The 21,975-nt window shown below is 37.1% G+C and overlaps 1 protein-coding gene across 1 annotated transcript in view; it reads left to right on the forward strand.

Moving 5' to 3' along the window:
* THSD7A (thrombospondin type 1 domain containing 7A) overlaps positions 1-21,975 on the forward strand; it is a 293,162-nt gene that overhangs the window by 175,059 nt on the left and 96,128 nt on the right. Inside the window, exons 5-8 of the mRNA XM_054817889.1 lie at positions 5,884-6,132; positions 7,914-8,095; positions 13,897-14,052; positions 16,550-16,753. Coding sequence (XP_054673864.1) covers positions 5,884-6,132; positions 7,914-8,095; positions 13,897-14,052; positions 16,550-16,753 — 791 coding nt within the window. The remainder of the gene's footprint in view (positions 1-5,883; positions 6,133-7,913; positions 8,096-13,896; positions 14,053-16,549; positions 16,754-21,975) is intronic.

Here is a 21,975-nt window from a genome sequence, read left to right on the forward strand (position 1 = left end):
CCACTCAGCCATTCTCATGCTGCTGTCCGACTTTTCTCATTAACTCTTCTTTCTAGTTATCAGTCCAATATGGTATGGAGGAAACACCAACAAAAGTAGGAAATCACTTAGTTGTACAAGTAATTTATGTATAGCTCATGGAGTAAAATGGGTCCTACTGCCTTGCTTAAAACCTTTTTCTTTTTCCTATTCATTCTGCATAAATTTAAAGATCAGTAAGTAGTCCTATGGTAATGCATTTGGCTTTATCTATTGGAAAAAAATAATAAAAACAAATGCTAGTTGAGCTTATAGAAAAGGAATTTCCAATGGTCTCTTCCATGACTTTTCTACGCAACTTAAAAGATAAATGTTGACAGTGAGATTACAGACATTCAAACAGTTCATTGACATATAAAATCGAGTTGTCCTGATTTTAAGAACTGTTAAAGCATGATTCATTCTCTAATAGAAATTTGGGATATCTCAGAAAGAATTGTTTTAACTCTTGGCTAATGGAATTTTGTCACTCATCTAAAAGCTTATCTTCCAATGAAGAGACTACTTTTAGCTGCACAGCTTGCTCATTTGTACACAGGTACTGTGGTGCAATTTGCTCCAGGCTTATGCCTCAAGCTTCTTTCTCTATTTATGTGTCCATAGCCTTAATTACCCCATAAATTGCTTTTAAATCCCCAGCGGGGACCTTCCTATCCAAAGCAATATTTAGTTTTTATTTATTACTGTAAGAGCAAAAATGAGGCTACAGAACATGAGTAGACACAAATTCCTGACCACACATCTCCAAAAGAGGTTGAGAAGCAATTATGTTCTGTGTTTTGCCCTTTGAACCATCATTGCCTTTTTCTTTAGTGCATTTATCTAATCCAAGTCTTTGAGGTCAGGAATAGGTTTGATGTTGGCTTAATAGCAATAGGACTTATTCATCCCCTGTGATATTTTGTTGTGCTTGGGACTGCCTTCTCTCACTGCGTCACCTACCGGTTTATATACCTTAAACTTCAGTTCCCCACTACACCTATATTTTGTATGAAATTGTTCTTTCTCAAACCACAGCCTTACTTCAAATTATATAATGCCCTCTTCCTTGCCAGAAGGCAGACAGACACTTAGGACACTGCTTTGAATGTATTCACTGGATTGAGAGCAAGTTCCTTCTTGTATCCAATCTGCTCTGTCATCTTATGACAGCATTGTAATGCAACTCATGTACTTTTCTTTGAGCTTCCCAAGCAATTATCTGGACAGAGGTGTATGGGTTGATAGGACTTGTTTGTGCACTCCTGCACTTTCTGAATGGCTAACGTTGTGTATAGTGTAGGCTTAGATATCACTAAAAATAAAATGGAGATGTTTGATGCAGAGCTTCTAGTGGTTTGGGTGGTATCATGAAATGAATGTTAGCTGCCTATTTTTATCTTCTGATATGTTACCTCCCCATTTGCTTTTTCTCCTGTGAGAAGATTAATCCAACTTTGGGTAACTAAATCAGATGCATAAATCGATTGATCTGCATGAAATTAAGCTTTGCTTTAAATCATTTGTGGAGATCAAATCTGTAATATTAGGTACCAAACCCAGAAGACACTATTTTGTGTAGCAAAGACATTCCCAGGTCTTGATTTAGAATCAATCTATGCAGTTTCTTGGATCAGACATTTAAAGGAAATGTGACCAACTGTCTCAGCTAATGTATTACTTATGCTGAACTTTTTAAATGGTACATGTATCTTTCAGAGTTAGCATTTTTATATAATACAGTATTAGTAAGTTTGATTATGAATGTCTGTCTATATACAGTCATCTGCAGTGAAAGGTTTGAGAAACATATGTTTCTCTTGGTAAGATGAAGTTTGAAAATATTTTGCAACTATTTTGAAGGTGTCCAGAGTCAAAAAGAAGAAGAAAAATAATCTTTGAAAAATGAGAAGTGACTTTGGAACATCAAATTCATTGTTCCCAAATTTCCTGGGAATGAGGGATATGTAGAGATGGAACATGATTTTGGATTAGTTTAGTTGCTGGTAATTGGTATACATGCACTTTGGACAGGGAAATGTGGTAGTGATGGAAAGGATTTGTAATCTGCTCTGAAAGCTACTCTATTAACTTCAAAGAGTTTGATGCATTTCCATAATAGTTTACTTAAGAATTTTAACTGGGTCCTGTTTAGAGAGCTGTGTGATACTGAGAGTTTAAATGTGATGCTTCCTTAGTTCCTACTTGTTGTTGAATGCAACACTAAGAGATACAGGTCTTGCAATCCAGTATATCTTCTCTCGCTGCCTGCAACTTGAAGAAAAACTCTTGATTAAGGCCATTTGCAATTAGCTCTCACAATTTCTCTAATTTGTTCAAAGAAAACCAAGTGTTAAAAGAAGAAACAGCAGCTAATTTTCTTGTCTGACGCTTATTTTGCTAATTGTAACTGTCTCTGCCCTCTCACAAAAATGATCTGACAGTATGTATAACAGTAAAGAGATTGTTTGCTGGCGATTTACAATATCAGTTACTTGTCAGTATTTACGTAATGCTGCAAGTGGTGCATGGTTTTAATAAGCAAACAAGACAATAAATGCATAACTCACTTTGCCTCTTGTTTGTCTCCCTAGTAATATTTATGTTCTGGTTACAAGAACTTAAGAACTTAATTGTTTTATGTTTCATTTAAAATTGATTAATTTAAAAAGTAAATGTTTGAAATGAGGCATGCTTTAACTCTATTGCTTTTCTTCTGTCAAGGATCATAAATAAACAATGGGGATAGTAACATGGTACAATTCTATTTGGTCCTTTTCATACCTGCATATTAAAATAATCATTAACAAACAAGATAAAAAGTCCATTCTAATTATATAAGCTATAACAACAGCTTTTAATAAAACGTAAAATGAGCATGAGGTGGAAGGTACTAGCTTGCTGAATCTTATGCCACTGACCACATAACTCTTCAGTTGAGTCCTGTGAACAAATCTATGTCTAAATTTTTAAAAACGCTTTGCATCATGATCCACAGGGGGACTTCAGCATCATGGCATTCAAGATTACAGGGGTACTGAAAAGTGAGAAACTTCAGGAGTTCTTTCTGCATATTTAGCAATTACAGTTTAAGGATCTGTGAAATGAAAATTTGTTATCTAAAGTTGCAGCAATGCCTATGTTGAATTCTTCATGAACGATCTAATAGAATTTGGAATTTGAAAAGTGCCTGGGATGTATAGTAATCTTTCAGGAAGTGACTATATCCTTTAAAATTAATAAATATCATTAGATTGTACATCTAGCCTTAATTTTTAAGTGGAGTTGATTGACAACTTTCTGGTAAAGTGGTTTTTTTTTCAATTATGGTTATGGAAAAACATTTTCTTTTCCCAATACACAGGCTCAGTTTTTGTCAGGGTTTTTTCCACTTTGTTCAGAAAATCTGTGATAAAAATTCCCTTTTAATTAGATCAGAATATTACGTTTTAAAACTGATAAGTGCATTAGTTTTGAGCTCTATTGCAGGTCAAGGTCTTATTTCTCCAGTGCATTTCTAGAGAACTTGAACCCTTTGTGTTGCAGTGGAGGTTTCCCTTATCAGGGAAGGAAACAATCTCTGCGTGGAGCTGTGCAGGAATCACAGCCAGTCACTGCCAGGGACACCTTTAGGATTCGTGACAGTTAGGGGATACAGGCAGGTTGAAGGTAGCTTTAATCAAGAAAGATTAGTTAGTTAGTTAGTTAGTTAGTTAGTTAGTTAGTTAGTAAAACAACTATTAAGAATTACTTTGTCATATAACACTTCTCCCAAATAAGTTTTGAAGTAAGTGCAAAGCCCATGGAGAATTACTGCTCATTAATCGATCTCTTCACTCTGCACCAAAGCTACTTTGTGGTGGTAATTTTGTACATGTTCTCTGGCAATATGCATCTATATTTAAACTCAGCCTCGGTCACAGTATGAATGAAGAGGCTGGCTTTGCTCTTGGAGGAGTCACACTGGAAGGGAACTTGGGAGGAGGTGATATGTCATCTGTTCTCTAGAAGAATTTGCAAATACTGTCCATATTAGAATCCATAAGGAATAGATCTTTTCTCTAGTCATTGAAATGTGTGTCTTTGTGGGATAAATGAGTCTATATATTTTGTCAAAGGTACAGAAACTGCTATATTGAATTTGGCAGTAATGTAGTCCTGTGCCAGATGTTGCTAGATGAAGGTAAAAAAAGTCCATTATTAAAGAACAATTTTCTCAAAAAACTTTGAGTGTCTTTCACCCCCAAACAAGGTGTAGTTTCTGTCCTTAAGCAGAATAAATGTTGTCTATCATGTTAGGGTTTTCCACCACCACCGCCTTTCACATAATAGGAACATAAGAAATCCCCTTCTGAGTAATTCCCTATGGTCTGTTAAGCCAGCAGGTAAAGGTAAAGGGAGATGCTTTCTAAAGACCAAGAATATGAGCCCTGGCTGCCTTTTGCAGTCCATTCCCTTTGTATTTCTCCAGTATCCAAAGGTAACGTTTTTAGGGATGTTGGCTAGAATATCACTGCCTAGTCATTTTAGTATCTATATATACACCTATGCCCCACAAATTCATCCAACCTCTTTCTGAACCTGCTGACACTGTCTGTCTCCACAGCCAGGATCTTCTGTTTGCAAGATGCAGAATTGCTCTGCCTCTTGTCTATAGAAGGACTTTCATCTATCATGTTTTCAAATCTCCTATTAGTCTCATCAACTATCCCTAGTTCTAGTATTACAAAATTTTGTTAATAGCAGTTCAACACAATGTTGGGTATATGGGTAGGACAAAATTTTGTATAGTGACAGAAATGTTCTAAATATTCATTATTCTATTCTTTTTTTTTTTTTTGGTATTCTATTAAAGGGAAAAAAATGAGCATTTGTTGTGTTGTTTGTAGGACTGGTACTGAACAGTGCTTCATTGTGCCATCTGCAGTGCCAATAAATCTTTTTCCTGCCTTTTTAACTACTTCAGAAGCCAGAATTTTATTCCAAAACAGACATGACAAATATATTTACATTGTAATTATAATTAAGGAGTTAAAGTTATGATCACTTTAATTGCAGTTTAGCTTCTCTATTGCTCATTTTCCTATTGTGAATCAAGCTTTAAAGTAGAAATGTTAGTTTCTAGTTAGAATATAACATTTGAAATTGCAGAGGCATTTAGAGGAAGAAAATCTTGATGACAAACTATGTAATATGAGAATGAAGCAATCAGATGGAGAATGGAAATTAAATGACAGCCTTCATGAGGAACAGGAAATTAAGGCTATGGTAGCAGGGAAGGCTCTGTTTCGAGGGAGAAATCGCTCCTCTTTAGACCATGGGGCATCGCTGTGGCAATATACCAGCTGTTAACAAAGCAAATTATTAGTGACCAAGTATTCAATATATTAGACATTGCATTTGTAAACAATTTGTAGTCTGGAAATGAGGAGAAGATGACACTGAGCACTTGGTTCTCTTCAAAAACATTGTATTAGCCGTCTCTGTTATTGATCCTTCACTTCCTTTTTGTTCAAAGAAAAATAATTGAGTATACCTAAGAATAAAAGATAAGTGGTGAAAAATTGATTTATTTCCCCTTTTTTACTTCTATATATGTATGAAGAATTATATTTTAATTTGGATCACAGATATGGCAATACAGGTTATTTCTAACTGCAGCAAATCTTACGTATCTGGTTTGAGTCACTTTAACCAAAAGCCCTTTTGCCTGACTTTTTGGGATCAAATATATGTGGTCTGGAACTTAACAGCTTTACAAACATTTACTGACTTTGCATGTCGTAATGGACATTACTTTTCTGTAGGAGTTCATGACTGTCCTTGGATATGTGTGCTGAAAATTGTAATTCTCTCTCATTACAGCTTCTGCAAACAAGACAAGTTGCCCATTACGTTCCAGTCCTGTGTGATCACGAAGGAGTGCCACGTGTCAGAGTGGTCAGAATGGACCCCCTGCTCCAAAACCTGCTTTGACATGACAACCCCTAAAGGGAATCGTACAAGATCACGGACCATTAAACAGCTCCCTGTCGGCAGTGAAAGTGAATGTCCGCAATTAGAAGAAACAGAGCAGTGTGTTTCTCAAGGAGATGGTGTGGCACCGTGCATTACGTAAGTTGGTTCGTTTTGCTTCTCCCTGTAGCAAAAATAAGAATTTCAGTTAAGTGTACAGGGCTGGTAATGGGATATCAACCAAATCGTTATTAAAGAAATAATAGGCTTGGGGTTTTATTTTTTTTTATCCTTTGCTTATTCAGTGCTCTTCTTAAAAGCCTGAAGTCCGCAAATAGCTGCTATTATAGTGAAATCACTTCCTCCTCTAAATAAAGGAAAAATAACTAATACATATTTTTTCATTAGTATTAACTTTTAAAAGAGAACGTTTGTGCGTATGCAGGCACCATCAAGACTATAATAAATTAATTTTACTAATTTGTCAGTGATCTTTTCCCTACATAACATTTCTATCAGAATCATTGTTTTGTGAAGCACTTGTGTGTTTGCACAGGCAAACAGATTTTGCCTATATTTCAGGCAAAATCCTGAATACAGGAAAGAAGTAATAAACAACTGGTTAGCAACCAGACTTTTTTAGTGAGATATATTCAGCACAGCAAAGGCAGGACTGGGCCCCAAATGGAAAGTGGGAGAGGCTAACAGCGACAGTAAATAAATTAACCCTGTTTAAAGTTTAGGAGAAATGACACCAAGCACTTTACGATTCAAGAGACTGCTGTAATCCTTATCAATCGAGATTAATATTAAAGTCCCAACTGTGCTTTTTCTTTATCAGACTGAGAAGAGTGGCTGGGGAAATGTCATTTGATGTTAAGCATCTTTGACTGCGGTACATATTTTTCGTTTAAGAGTTGAAATGCCATCTTTCCCCATCTCCAGCCACATTGGGAAGCAGTTCACTTGCCTTAGCCTTAAAGTACTTGTTGGGTAGAGAATTCTGTGGCATTTCTTGCAGTTCATAATCCTGATTGGGGTTTTAACTGGGAGTCACAGATCTTTCCTGTGCATTCATTGATTAGAAAGCTCACAGCTTCTCATCATTCATCAGTACCCAGCAGGGATGCTTCAGTATTGCAGAGCCATCTTCCTCTTGACAGTGAAAAAGGGACTTACTGATAGGTTTTCTGAAGTAATAATTTAAAAATACAGTTATAGTTTTACTTAGATATTCAGGAGAAACTTCTGTCTCATCAAAGATGAACTAGAGGTTTTGTTTTGGAGGGGTTGGGTTGTTGTGGGGTTTTTTCCCCTCCCCTCCCCTCCCCTCCCCTCCCCTCCGCTCCCCTCCCCTCCGCTCCCCTCCGCTCCCCTCCTCTCCCCTCCTCTCCTCTCCTCTCCTCTCCTCTCCTCTCCTCTCCTCTCCTCTCCTCTCCTCTCCTCTCCTCTCCTCTCCTCTCCTCTCCTCTCCTCTCCTCTCCTCTCCTCTCCTCTCCTCTCCTCTCCTCTCCTCGTTCTTATGTTTCTCAGCATGTATGTTTCTTTGATATTTTGGCTTTGGTTCGTATAAGTTGTCTAGCTCTAAACAAGCGCTGAGTCACAATCTTGAAAGTTGGCTTATCTGGACATAGACTATATGTCTGTGTATGTCAAGTTTTTCTTCCCTCCAATGAAATAGTTATGTGCACGGTATGTTTCAGGAATTAAACAGAAAAGATATTCCTAAAAAGTACTGATTTCAAAAATGAAATAATAGAGGAAAAGCTTCCACACACATAAAATACCAGATTTAATGCATCTCTCTGTACAAGAAATTGTGGGGCTCAGACCTTTTAGAAAATGAATAAAGCTGTCAAGGTGTTTCAGCTTGTATAACTTAATGCTGTGTAAAATGGCTTCACGATTTCTAAAGACCCAGTTAATCAAATTTGATGCAGGTACGGTTGGCGGACCACAGAGTGGACAGAATGCCGTGTCGATCCTCTCCTTAGCCAACAGGACAAGAGGCGAGGAAATCAGACGGTGCTGTGTGGAGGTGGCATTCAAACCCGGGAAACGTACTGCGTGCAAGCTAATGAAAATCTCCTTTCCTATTTAAATACCCTCAAGGAAAAAGAAGGTAAATTTGATTCACTTGCAATTGAATTAGTGTGAAATCAGAGCACTTCAGCATTCCAGACCTCCTTGACAGCCATCATCTTCTGTCATGAGTGCCTTCTTACCTTGCCAAGTTATTTTCTAGTTTAGATGACAATACTGAATTGCAATAGCAGAGATTTCATTCTCTATGCTGCAAATATTGTTTCCTAGCTACAAATTACTATTTCTTAATTATTTCTTATATGGAGGATGTCTCTCAATAAGAAAGAGCATGAGAAGGTGGGTCAGAAATCCTAGATTCAGTTCCTTCCTCTACTGTAAATTTCCTGTGTGTCCTTCAGCTGGGTGATGAACCTGTGCGGTTTGATGTGCAGACGGAATATGTCAATTCTGGCATGTAAGCTCAATATAGAAATATGTAAAAGTATGGCTAGATTTTATTCTCAGGGAAATGATTTTTTTTTTTTCTTCTTTTCTTGATTTGGTCAAGTTCTTAAGTTACTTTCAGGACTTCAAGCCAATATAATTTCATGGATTTGTTTCCCTAACTGAAAGAGAGAGATTACTCCTTGTCACTGTTACAGCTTGTACAGCTTCTTAAGAAAAGAAAGAATAGCTTAGGAGACAAAATCTTTAATTTGTTTGGTAATATATGTAGTTAAGAACTACACTTGAGTACTTTATGTTGCATCTACTTCTGCATACTATTGCAGCACTATAGATTTAGAAATTAGTGAATTATGCTAAATGCATTTAGCTTGTTAATTAAGTGTTATCCTCTTCTGTAGTTGTTTCATACTAACACACATTATTTAAATAAATAAATAAATACAGCCACATACTTCAGGAAAAGTGACATCGTTACACAAGTCATGTGTAATACAACATTTAGACCAGAGCTGACCAACTGCAGGCTGGTGAGGTTTCTACCGTGGGTTAAAGATACTCTCAAACTTGCCGTAGAGGTAGAGTTTGTGGGGAATATTAATGCTGACATCCATTTCAGCGTGACTGCTTGGATCAGTAGGGTGTGACTTGTGTGCTCCGTGGGCCCCTCGTCTGTATTTATTAAAGAAGCAGCTTTCAAGCCTCTTCATTTAATGCAAATCAGCTTCCGCCCAAGGGCTTTTAGTAAATCGCCTCTGCCGAACAAAGTTTAGATGCCCCTGCCTTAGAGTAAAGGAGGAAAACCTCCCAGCTAAAGAGAAGTAACAATAAAATCAGTGGCAGCTTACTGTTGAGAATGATGATTAGGATTTTGGTAGGCTGTGAAGTCTCGCCGGCTTAGGCGGGTGTGAAATCTGCCCTTATCAGAGTGTGACAGGAATACGCGGAGCCCATCAGGAGGTAATCTCTGCAGGCCCCAGAAAGCTGATTAAAATGTAACTAGTCTTTGGATGCATAAACATGAGAACAATTTTTGAAGAGCTCAAACTAGGGGTGAAGTGGGTCTTAGTTTAAAAAGGAGCTCTGGGGTGTTTCTTGTATTAGGGGGCAGATTTTCAGAAGAGCTGCTTCTCCACTCATCCTCCCTCTCTCTCCCCTCCCATCTTGGATTCGGTGTGGGCAAGAGCTGCTCTGCAGGCCCTCCTAGGAGCAACCAAACCAGTGCCTCCAAAAATGATAACATTTGAAAACTAGGAGTAATTTGAGGATGAGAGAAAGCTGGGGGAGACACCTAGCAGTTCTAGCTGTGGGGAAACGCCTTCATTTCAGCGTAGCTTGCTGTTGGTTGTAGAGAATGCTGTCTCGGTAGGGCTGCTTTGAAGACCTCCGTTCTCATATACTCATGGTGGCGTTTCCCTGTTATTTCAGAAAGTCAGTCACAGAGCAAGTCGAAGGCTAGTGCTGCACCTCTGCTATCGATCACTTTTGAAATAACAGGTAGGTAAATTAAGGCCTCTTAATCAAAAGTGCACAAAGGAGGCAACGTCCCTTTTGGGGGGACTATGTTGGCTGTATGTGTATAATTACCATGTTTATATAGCTCTGAAATAGTTTAATGGATTTGTGCATTCTCAGAAAATTCAAGATCAGTTTGAAAGTGTCAGGCCTGAACTCAAACTAATGAAGTTCATGAGCCAGCTAGGATGCCAGGACAGTTCCCTGCTCCCATGGCTGAACTGTTTTAGCAAGTCACTGATTTTCCTCTCAATTCTGAGAGGAATTACTTCATTGCCTTCATCACAGCTGCTATTTCCAGTCCCCTTTGTAGATTTAAAACACTGAGCTAGGGGTCCAGTAAGAATTTGAACTTTTAATACTTAGCTGAACCTCAGAATCCCTCATGGCATTCAGGTCTGTATTGTCTGCTATCAGAATTCATAAATTTAGACTTGAGGAAGAAGAGGCAGTGTTGGGTGTAGTAATTAGGCAGCTGACAAGGTTCCAGGAGGCCACTGTCATTCTGCCATTTACTTGCCACTGACTTAAATTGTTTCATCTCTGTTCACCTATTTACTCTATTAGTCATGAAGTTTCTCTCACAGTAAGCCTATTGCATCATCTGTTTTGAAGTACCTTTAAAACTCTTGATATGGAATGAGGATGGGAAGAAACTTCTTTTATGAGTGTAAATTTATTAGCTGTGAAACCAGTGTGACAAATGATCAGAAGGAGGAAAATGGAGAAGTCTCTGCTTATGCTGATGCAGCCACATAGAAATTCACTCTCTTTGCCAGCCTGGTCATTACTGGGCACTGGTCTGCTGATGGTTCCTGGAGAAGGAACCTGGCAAGGCTGAGATGTCAATAAATGTAGCAAATATTTAAAAACAGAAAAGTGTTTTTTCTTTTCAGTTCTTTTTAAAATGCAGTCATTCTGAGAAGTGCTTTACAAGGGGATAAAATATATCCGGCTAAAATTTCCTAATATAGTAGATGATTTGAGAACAGGGTGATTGGATCTCATTTTAGTTTTTTAGGTCACTACCTGAAACCTGAAATGCATTCAAAACTCAGTCTAATTTTTTAGTTAGCTTGAAGGAGAAAGAGAGATTATCAAAATGCATTTACTTTTCTTTCCATTTTTGGCCCAAAATTTGGTCAAATTCTACCCAGAGCTTGTAGTATTACACACAGTCTAATCAGCATTCATCATCACTGCCAAGGAATAAAGAACAGTCTTTACTGCTGGAGTATGAAAGGACAGAGATAAGACAAGGATTTAAGCTGTAAATTTCCGCATCCAGCATCATCTTCTCTGAAAGCATCTTTGCTAAACAATAAGCAGCAAAAGCTGAGCTCATTTATACATTTTGATGCTGGAAGAAATCCACTTAAATTAATGGGAGAAAGATGTTCATAAGATATCCAGGCAAGGCTAAGATTTCTTATTTTACTGTCATCTCAAAGAAAGAATCCTGAGTAAAATACACCCTGAGTCTTCAATGATTGAAACATTTTTTTAATAATCTGGAATACAACTTGTCTGTCCTACTATGGAATTCTTTTGTTTTAAAAGCAAATGATAGCAGGCATTTGTCCATCACTTATGTTCTCAGAACTGTATTTCAAAAACTTTTTGGCATATTGAGAGATTTATTGATACAACTTAGCTGTCCCCAAAGCACTTCTTTCTTCCCCTTCACTCTAATGAGTGATGGAAAATGCAGATATTTTCAGCAGATGTTTTCATGATAAGTTCATTTAACAATGTTTGCTGACAAGACCTAGAATTCTTACTGGACAGATACCTCAAAAAAAAAAATAGAAATAACATTCCTGTTACTTAAGTCAGCCTCTTTAAAGCCAAACACAGTCACAATTCCTCATATTTTACTAGTTCAGGACCATCACAAATTTAGCTTGAAGCCAAATGGATTGCAACAGTAGCACAGTAGTACCTTCTATTGACAGACAAAAAAAATCTGAGATATGGAACATTTGTGATATGAAAATCTGCTATCTAAAGCTTCCTGATGAAAGGTCTTTGGTATTTTTTTGAGTAACTTCCCATGAACTAGTGTGGTGGTAGGTTCTTTATCCTGATGGAGGCTGGAGATAAAGCAATGCATTCTGCAGAACGCTTTCCCTGATCCCTGAAGCAAGGCTGTGTCTCAGGGGTGTAATTGACCCTTAATTTCAACTGTCTCACTTGGGCAATTCCCTGATTAAATCAAGGTTAAAAAAAGTACTGCTAGTAATTACTTACTGTTTTTCTTTTTTTTATTAGAAACTATTCAATACAAATTCAATTACAGGCAAATTATGTTTATTTATATCCATGTTCTACACAAGATATGCATATTATGTTGATTATCATGCATGTTAGGTGCATATGTGAAACTTATTGTAAAATTTGATGTTCTGTTGTAAAATTTAATTCCAACATAGCATTATGCAAATGTTAGAGTATTTGTTCTTGTATTATTTTGTGTGAAGAGATTGGTGAGTAATGTTGAATGACTATCTGCCATCTTCATGCTTTCATTATGTGGAGCAACACAGTGTAAAACTGTGCCAAAAGAGGCAAAATGGGAAACCAGAATAGGGTGATGATTTTTCATTCCCTTTACCCTTAAAAAGTGAGAGTTGAATGCTTTTTCTGTCACTGGAAAGATCATCTACTTAGAAAGTCTGAATGGAAAGAGACACGCATATCTACAAATGAGACCATACCTTAACAACCTGCTGTTTACTTTCACATTATCTGTGGTTCACATTGATCTCCTCTTTCAGAAGGGTATTTTGTCTTATTCCGAATTTATTTCAGAACATGTTTCATCAGAGAGCTCTTTCCATCAAAAGAGACTATTTGTAGTGGTGGCAGAAAATTAATGAGGTAACTTGCCTGTGAAAAAAATGCTGAGGGAGTAGGATGAGTGTTTAAAGTTAAGGAATTGCATGTTTCTTCAATCAACCAAAGTGAATGAATATGGCAGACTTCACTTTGCCTTCTAGCAGATATTCTCTGCTTGGTTTAATATTTTGACAAGTCCTATATTATGAAAGATAATTAAAATCTTGCTTGTAATAAAATGGTACATTTTGTTTTAGATTTCTGTGCCTTACTCTGGCACCTTATAGAGTTGTCCTATTATTTGTGTCATTCAAAATTGGAAAGTATGGAAGGAGCAAGGTGATTTTGGCCTGTTCCAGGGCTTATTGGTACTTAAAGAACAGAAGAATCTGCCTTCACAGATGTGTTTATAGATGAATAATACTTTAATGAAAGTCTTGTGCAGAGTTTTAATTATTTTAAATACATTATGTACATGTATATTTATATTTCATGAAAACCATATATGTATCTAAAACAAAGCCTTTCTTGAACTGAAGTGGCTACTGAACAAATCTTATTGCTGAGTGTGCACTTGAAGGTCTTTAGAGTAAAATAAAAAAAATTTTGTCATAATTTTAACTGTGTTTCAGGTTATAGCTTAGAAATAATCTTCTAAATATTAATTAATCAGGCTTTTCAAGTTATAGTTTCATTTAGGAGCAATGGATTTATAAAGATTTTTGTTTAGCTTCTTAAGTGAAGGCATACTCAGTAAGACAGCAGGACATTGATTTACACAGAGTGCAATGTGGACAACTGTTGTAGTAACATAATCTATCCATTAAACAAAAGGACTAAGTCTGAGAGTGTGCTGCAATACCTACAGTCTTCCTGACTCTGCGTAATCAGATTTGACTCTGTTCATGTAAAGAGTAAACTCACTTCTGTTTCATTTTTTCAAGACAGGTATTTTACTGTCACTTCATCAGATTAAAATGATGATAGCAGCCTTTCTGAATGAAGGATGGTTCTGTCCACTTAGAGCTGAGGATTGTGACCGGTGAACATGTGAGAAATGTGTCGATTTTGTTTTGACAGCCTCGAGGCCGGTAGACCGTAGGCTGTGTACGGGACCTCTGCCCAGCACCTCCCAGCTGTGCCATATCCCCTGTCCTACAGAGTGTGAGACCTCAGCATGGTCAGCCTGGGGACCATGCACCTATGAAAGCTGTGAAGACCCTCAGGCTAAGAAGGGTATGTAAAAATTCAGTGAAGCCTTTTAATGGTGATTATTTCATATTCCTAAGTCACTAGGTACCTCTGGCTATGCAAGCATACTAAGTTTTGTACCAAAAAGGGTATATTCAGTACCTTTAAACATCAAAAAAATTCATTGAATTAGGACTATATTTAGCATTACTGCTTCACCAGATCTGGCAAAAATGTAGGCTGTTTACTAGCCTCTCAAGGTCAATTTGGGTTATTACAGGTCAATTCCAGTTTTAAACCTTCCTCTCAAACTGAAAGGGATACAGTCTGTACATGTGTTCAAATCACAATTCTGCCACTGTCTTGAAAAGAGGACAGAAGCAGCCCTCGAGGTGCACAGTGTCCAAGTCACTCAAAGATTTCCAGTTCAATGATAGCTTAAGAATTCACCAGTAGACCGTAAAGCGTGCTCTGGCAAAGAGTTGGGACCATTTGCTGTTGATAAGTGACACTGTTTTACTGATGACGTATGTGCTGGTTTCAATTTTCACATGTTTTACAGTTTACTGCTATGCAGAACAGATTGTATAACCTGACATGAAAATAGGAAAGCAAGAATACAGTGACAAGGACCTCATGTAAGAAGTCTGCAGGTTTCTGGCCGTAAATGAGAAAAACTAGACTAGTCATTGCTGCAATGTGATTATCTGACAAAAATTGAGAATACAGACTTGGTTACTTGATGTAAAACACTCATAAGAAAGGATAGCCACATATGTCCACTTGAAGGAGCAACAGTAATTACTACATTAGCTTAGCTGCTTCTTTCTGGCACGCTGCTAGCTATCCTTCGGTATGGGCAGCAACAATGCAAGTTTTACAACGCTATCTCACAGTTATGTGACCCAACCTTGATCAATTCAAGAAGGAAAAAGCAGTTCAGTGTATAAGCCCATTGGATTGAGTCTCCTCTAAGTACAGTGGCCAAGTAACCTGTTATTTCTATTGCCGTTCCATCGCTGAAAGATTTGCTGTGTTTTCAGGGGTAATGTTTAGGTTTGTGAGACTAGTTTGGACACCTGCCTAATGGAAATGTATTAGGATCTACTTTATTCCTGCAGACATGAGCAGGGATCGTTTCTCAGCTGCCAATGTTTTCCTCTTATCTGGAAATTCTTATATTTTATTTTATAATTGCATTGACAGTTCTCCTGAGGAAATGATGTAAAAGTTGTACAGGCCCTCCCAGTTTTAGCAGCAAGTCTCTCTACATGTTTCAGGAATGGCTCTTTACTGTGGATCAGTTGCATCCTTTATTGCAGTAGATACTGGAGTCGTTTTTTTGGGATTTGGTTTTTTTGAATTACATCAGCCTTTTGTGGCAGACTCAGTTAAAACATTTGGACATAATTTGGCTGACCTCTTCAATTTATAAAAAAACAAAGATATATGGAAATGTATTTTTAAAGTAATATTTATTATAGTTTAGTTAAGGGATATCTTCAAACAAAGAATCAATTCTTGCACATATATATTTGAAAACTCTCTCCTGTTTACTTTATGTCCTGGTAGAAGTTAGAGAGTTATATGTAGTATTTTATACAAAAATATCTGTGTATTACTAACCTGCCTGAATATTGAGATAAAACAAAAGAGACTGTGAAGAGATGTGAAAAGAAATAAATCTTTGCCAAAGTTAAAATATTCTGATCAGATGTATCAGAAACTTTAGGAAATTATTATATGAGAAACTATTTCCTGAATCCGTTCGGTTTGGTTAGGTTGTTCTGACTATAGATTTCGTCTGGCTTCTTCAACATGCCACTCTGAAAGTGAGAGAGAGGGTTGCTTTTCGAGACTGCCATTCACGTGGCAGATGATACACGGTATAAAGGCCCATCAGTTTCTCTGATCCAAAATGAGCTTAGGTAGTCTTAAGGAAATTTCTAAATGCTTGCAAGGGAATATTGTGATGTTAGTAACTGAAAAATTGTTCATAGGACTTCTTGGGTTTAGTTCTGTGCCTTGCCTTTTCTGACAGTGTAGGTTGGTTTGTTGTTTGTTTTGGGTTTTTGGGTTTTTTGGGGGGAGGTGGTGTGTTTATAAGCTGATTTCACTTGGTAATCCATCCCCTTTGGGAGATATCTGAGAAAAAACCCAAACCCAACATATTTGAGAAACGTCAACCCAGTAATCTAGGCAAGATTTGTTAGATGAGATGGATCTGGCAAGAGTGATGCGCAGGAAATGGCTCCTGCCTCCCTCCTGGGGTAGGTATGACTAGGATAAACAGGGGTTTAAGGCAAGGGTTACTGAATAAGCTCAAAACTTGTGATTCTTTTTTTAAGTTTTACCTGTCTTCCTTCTTTAATAAGTTATTCTCACCAGTTCTCTAAAATGCAGTGTTGTGCTGAGTATCTGTGGTATCTTTTACACAGAAGAGAAACAGAACCCTTCACTCAGGTGTAGACAGATAAAAATCTCTTCACTTGGAATTTTAGAATCGAATTATTCTGCGTTTGTATTTTCATGGACATTTCAGGATTTAAACTAAGGAAACGACGCATCACCAATGAGCCTACAGGAGGAATGGGAAACTGCCCTCACCTGCTGGAAGCCATCCCATGTGAAGAGCCCTCCTGCTATGACTGGAGAATTGTGGGGCTGGAGGAGTGCATTCCTGACAATGAGAAACCGTGTGGCCCTGGTACGCAGGTTCCTGTTGTCGTCTGCGTCAACAGTGATGGTAAGATGCTTTTTCCCATGGTCCACACTGACTAGAGTGGAGATGCTAAAATGTAGTCCAAATGGTAGCAGTTTTTGCTGGTCTCAGCTTTCTCAGTCCTTAAGACCAAGCTGTCTGGAAAAAAGAGAAATGTCCTTTAGTATTGGTTAGAAAAGATAGGCCCTCTAGTTACTTTAGGATCAAGCTTCTTCACCTACACGCAGTAGATTTTCAAAGGTTCTGAGAGACTTTGATAAAAATAAATAGAAAACAGCTATTGTTTTTCAGTAGGTCAGACTCATGCCTGCAATGGCTTGACTGAATTCCCTGATGTAATCCCGCTAACAAAGCTGATCTTCTGAGTCCAGAACCAAATAAAGTGTGAGTAAAGTAAGATGCATTGCAGTAAGTATAGCTGGAAGAAAAATAATAATGTGTTTATTAAAAAGCATGGTTTGATGTGTGTTATGGAGTTGATTTGACAGACCAAGCTGTCTTACTTCTTCAAAAGGCCAAAAAAAAGACCACCATTATTTAATTATCCTCTATGAGAGAAAACAGATTTTGCATGAATAGTCATAAAAGCCAATTTTGAAAGCTGCTTAGAAAATACTTTAATCTACAGAAGACTCATGAATTACTATTGTGAGAGTATTCCGTATTCATTAGTAATATTATAGTCTAGACCGGCATATGAATTAAAATAATTGTACTGCCTACAGTGTAGTTATAGTAACAGACTTCTAACTCCCTGTGGAAGATGAGGTAAGAGGACACCTCTGATGAGTGTTTAACAGCTGCACAAAATATTTTGTAATTAAATTGGTCAAAAGTAATAAGAAGTGATTACAGAGAGATTTAAATCTTGAGCTTTCATGCTCAAGAATTTGGGTCATAACTGAGTTTGGGGACTTAAATTGAAAATCTTAGAGTGTAAGCTTTATTTTTCTGCATACACATAAGAGAACTGGTAACAGTTTTTAGAGCTCGAAAGGAGATTAGCCTATAATTACAATATTGAATCTACTACATTTTATGTCCCTTTCTCAAAAAATTTCTCTTCACAGTGTAATAATTTCATGGCAACAATACTGAAACTGTTTGAAATTTTGTTTGTATACATTTTCAGATGAAAACCGGCCTTTTCCTCATAAATGAAAGTGTTTCCTATATAATTCTGAATTTTTCTCTTTTCTTTTAATAGCAAAAAAAATGTGTAAAACAAAAAGAAAGTGGCTTTTTTTGCTTTATGAGGTTTTGAATAATTTGGTTTACCTTTGATTTTGAGGAGTGGTATTTGCTCACATCTCTAAATTCTGATTAGCCTAATTTATTACTAAATTGCAATATAGACATTTTTATTTACTATAATTTATTGTAACAATAATACATGTGGAGCATGCGGTTGAGCTTCTAAACTTTGAAATATGTTTTAAATATATGATATTAGTATTGTTCTGTTTCAAACTCACAGGATTTGCTCTCTGCACTGCATGGGCTCTGGTTTTGGCCAAATTTGACTTGGAAGACTTGTGATTAACTTTTTTACTCCCAGTATTAATCTTTGTCTTTCTGTCTTTCTGAATTACATGGCATTATATATTGCTGTAATTATATGGCATTATACATTGCCTATATTGGCAATCTGTCGCAGAAGGAGCGAGAAGTCAGACTTTGGCCATATGACTGTCAGTCTTTAAGATTAAAGAGTTGTGGGCACAGCTTCAAAGAAAGGAGAAAAGAAATTGCAATTATGGTTTGTTTTTCAAAGATCCAATCACCCACAAAGATATGTGTTCAGTGTCTTTTGACCGAGTGTAAAAGCAATGGAGAGTACTGTAGTGGATTGCCTCAGCTCTTCCTTGAAACCCTCTCCTTCTTGTAGTAAATGATCTTCTGTGATCTTCACCAGTAATGCCAAGTGGCTTTTGCTTAGGTATCTCCTGAGAAAGATTAGCATGAGACAGTAGAAGCAAACAAATTGTGAAGTAAGGATGCACCAACCTCAGTAGTCTCTCCCTCCAAGCAAACTCTGCTGAAGCATCTCCTTTGCCTCCCACAGCACCAACCCACTGAAAATCCTGTAGGGAATTCTTAAATGCTCCTCTAAGCACACACCACCACCTCTTCCCAGGTAGCTCCCATTTAGTACTCTGGCCTTCTACCCTGGCACAGAATACCCCTGGTATCCTTCTTCACCAAACATTTGTTGCAGGCATCCAGATTCTGCTTGGCAAAATCTAGGAGACCAGCACCTTGCAATCAGGCAGATTTTACACTGAGCCCCACAGCTGCAAGGCAGCTTGCAGTAAAATAAAATTTGGAGAATGCTACTCTTCCATTGTCTAAACATCATGGTTTAAATTAATCATCCTAAGAAATTTGTGATATTTAGTGTTCTTTGTGCCCTTCTTGGAGAAGACTACATTGATGGTCAGTTAAAGGCTGTGGTTTAATTAACAGGATACATAATTTGTATAATGATCATGTATTGCTATGATTTTGATCAAAATGGTACACAGGTAATTTCATTTAGTTTTACAGGTAAAAATGACTGTGAAGGGAAACAATGTGTTGAAAGCATTAATTATCAGCTAATTTTGCTATGTTACTTAAACTGAACTAATCTTTGCTTAAAATTACTTTCTTCAGTCTCTTAATATTTTTTTGTTGTTGTTGTTCATATGAAATAATTAGCCAATCTTAAATCAGTGCCTGGGTAGGAGAGGTTGCATCAAAGGGACTTAAGTGTATTAAAACAAAAGTGTATTTTCCCCTTGGCTTCTGCTTTATAAAATGAAAAAGGCTAGGGTTATAATTTTCAGAATAAACATTGTACGGTAAATGTACTGCTTTAACATAAGATAAACCCCATACTGATGAGTATCTTCTCTTTCTGTGGACTGTTGCATTGTTATATATGTTTAAAGCATAATTAGTTGGGATAACATGTCTTGACCTGGATGTTTTACTTTACAATTAGAATCAAGTAACAGTGTTTGTGAGATTGTTTTATATAATTGGAATGAGCTTCTCTCTTCAATTTGGTGTAAAGATAAGAGTCATTACAGCCTTTGAGACAATAGCAAACAATAGATTATCCTCCTGTGCTGTTGCTGGAGGCCTATGATTGTCATTCTCTTTCCAAAGCGGATTGCAGTAATCAGAGTTTTCATTCAGGCTGAAAAAAATGTGACAATCAGTACCCCAGGTTGTCACTGCAGAGGCTAGAATGAATTTTGATGTATTTTATTATACAAATGGAACTTCAGCATTTTACTGTGGAAAGAACCTTTTCAGAATAAATATTCTTAGTCAATCTTCCAGGGGATTTTACAAAGGAGCTCCGGTAGGTGAAAAAACCACCTTTTGGTTGTGGAAACTCCAAGATTGGACAGAAGCTGATCAGAATTACTCCACATGTAAATTATTTTAATAATTATAGATTTGTGGCTAATGTTCCATGCTGTAGACTAACGCATAGTCGCATGCATGCACACACAGAGTTATGTACATATTATCTATTATTAAGTTCTTTAATGCAGTTTAGAAGAGTGATTTTACAGTAGATGAATTTGCTCTGTTTCTCTGTAGCTGTAGCAATCTATGAAGAATACTGTTTCAGAAATACTTCTGTATTATTTAAAGACTCAGTCTATAGTAGAAAAGCTAGCCACTTCTCTACTCCATAACAGATACATTAGCGCTACTCATACGTAAATACGACAAAATAATTTCTGACATAAAAATCTGCAAAACTAGCTACTGCTCAAACTGCCTGTAAAATGCTGGTTCATTCATTATGGTGTGGTTGGGGTTTTTTGTTTTTACCTTTGTGCTGAACTCTGTAGCACAGGTACTAGCCGTGGCTGTAGTGTCTACAGTGTGCTTCTGATCTTCAGACAGTAGGCTGGAATTACTTGTTCGTTTTGTAGGAACGTGTAAATAATAAATTGGATTACAGCCTTTATAATATTCTGGGCTTTGTACCACTGCGTCTGTTAGTTTGGATAAAACAGATCTCACTTTTGAAGGGCAAATTTCTTCCGGACCTTGTTTAAGCTCACTAATTGTTGGGTTACGGTTAGCTCCACAGGGGAAAAGAATGGAGTCATTGCCATCTCCTGCCTCACAGCTGCGAGAGATGACTAGTCTTAGAAGAGGGAGCCATGGCAACAGCAAGGCTTCTCGTGTATATGCAAATTCCTTCAACTCTTTGAAGTAGCAAAATTGTTTCTGAAGTTGTGCTGAGGTAGCTGAGTGCCACGAGTTCTCTCCTGGCACCAGGGTGTACGCAGGTGACCCAGGTCTGGTCTTCCTGAGACTGGAGCACGAATTCAAATGACCGGCGACATGAGTATATCCCGATGTAACATGGGTGGGCTGTACCCTGTTTGCAATATCAGGGGTAAAACAAATGGTGTTAGTATTTAAGTAAAAGATATAGAAGGTAACTAGTCTGTTTTCCTAAGACACTCAGCCGTAAACATTTCAAACCGATTAGTTTTGCTACTTTGTATGGAGTGGCTTAAACACTGTACTGTCCAAACTGGAACAGTCTACATTTCCTTTATCTGTGTTTATTCTCAGATACTGTGACTGACTGAAGACACCTTACTTCAGCTATATGACAATCCTATAGGATTTAATCACTTTACTGTTTTTCTCTAGACTTAGAAATATTTATTTCTGAAATATTTCTTGTATTCCTTTTATTGAATTTTTCTTTGCAGAAAAGCTTATAAAATTTCTTCATGTAGTTTAAATTTTCTTCTATAGTTTCCTGATCAATATTGTATTTTGTTTCTTAATTTTTAGCTTGTGGCTTTAAACCAGGGAAACCTGAAGATTGGCTGGTGCAACCATCTTCACTTAAAATATTTTGGCTGGTTTAAAAATTGGCTCTTTCAATATATTTATGGTTTGAATCAAATATATGCTAAATGAGTAGCTGCTGGTCTTCATTAATTTTCATAATTGGAAACAATAAGAGAATCAATGGAAGCTCTATATAGTCTACTACTTCTGCCCTTTTTTATTGTGTGGCTATATGCATTGAACGAAGAAATCATCAGACTGGCTGGATTTTTTAATTAATATTTTAAAAGACTATACGTACCTTGTGTCCCTTTATGATTTAGTTCTTTAAAAGAATGAAAAGCCACATTCGAATTCAAATTACATTGAATTATTGAGTTAATCCTGTAAGAGAAACCAGATCAAAATCTGGCCAATGCTCAGCA

This window comes from Grus americana, chromosome 2, assembly GCF_028858705.1.
Source record: "Grus americana isolate bGruAme1 chromosome 2, bGruAme1.mat, whole genome shotgun sequence".
Classification (NCBI taxonomy): Eukaryota; Metazoa; Chordata; class Aves; order Gruiformes; family Gruidae; genus Grus; species Grus americana.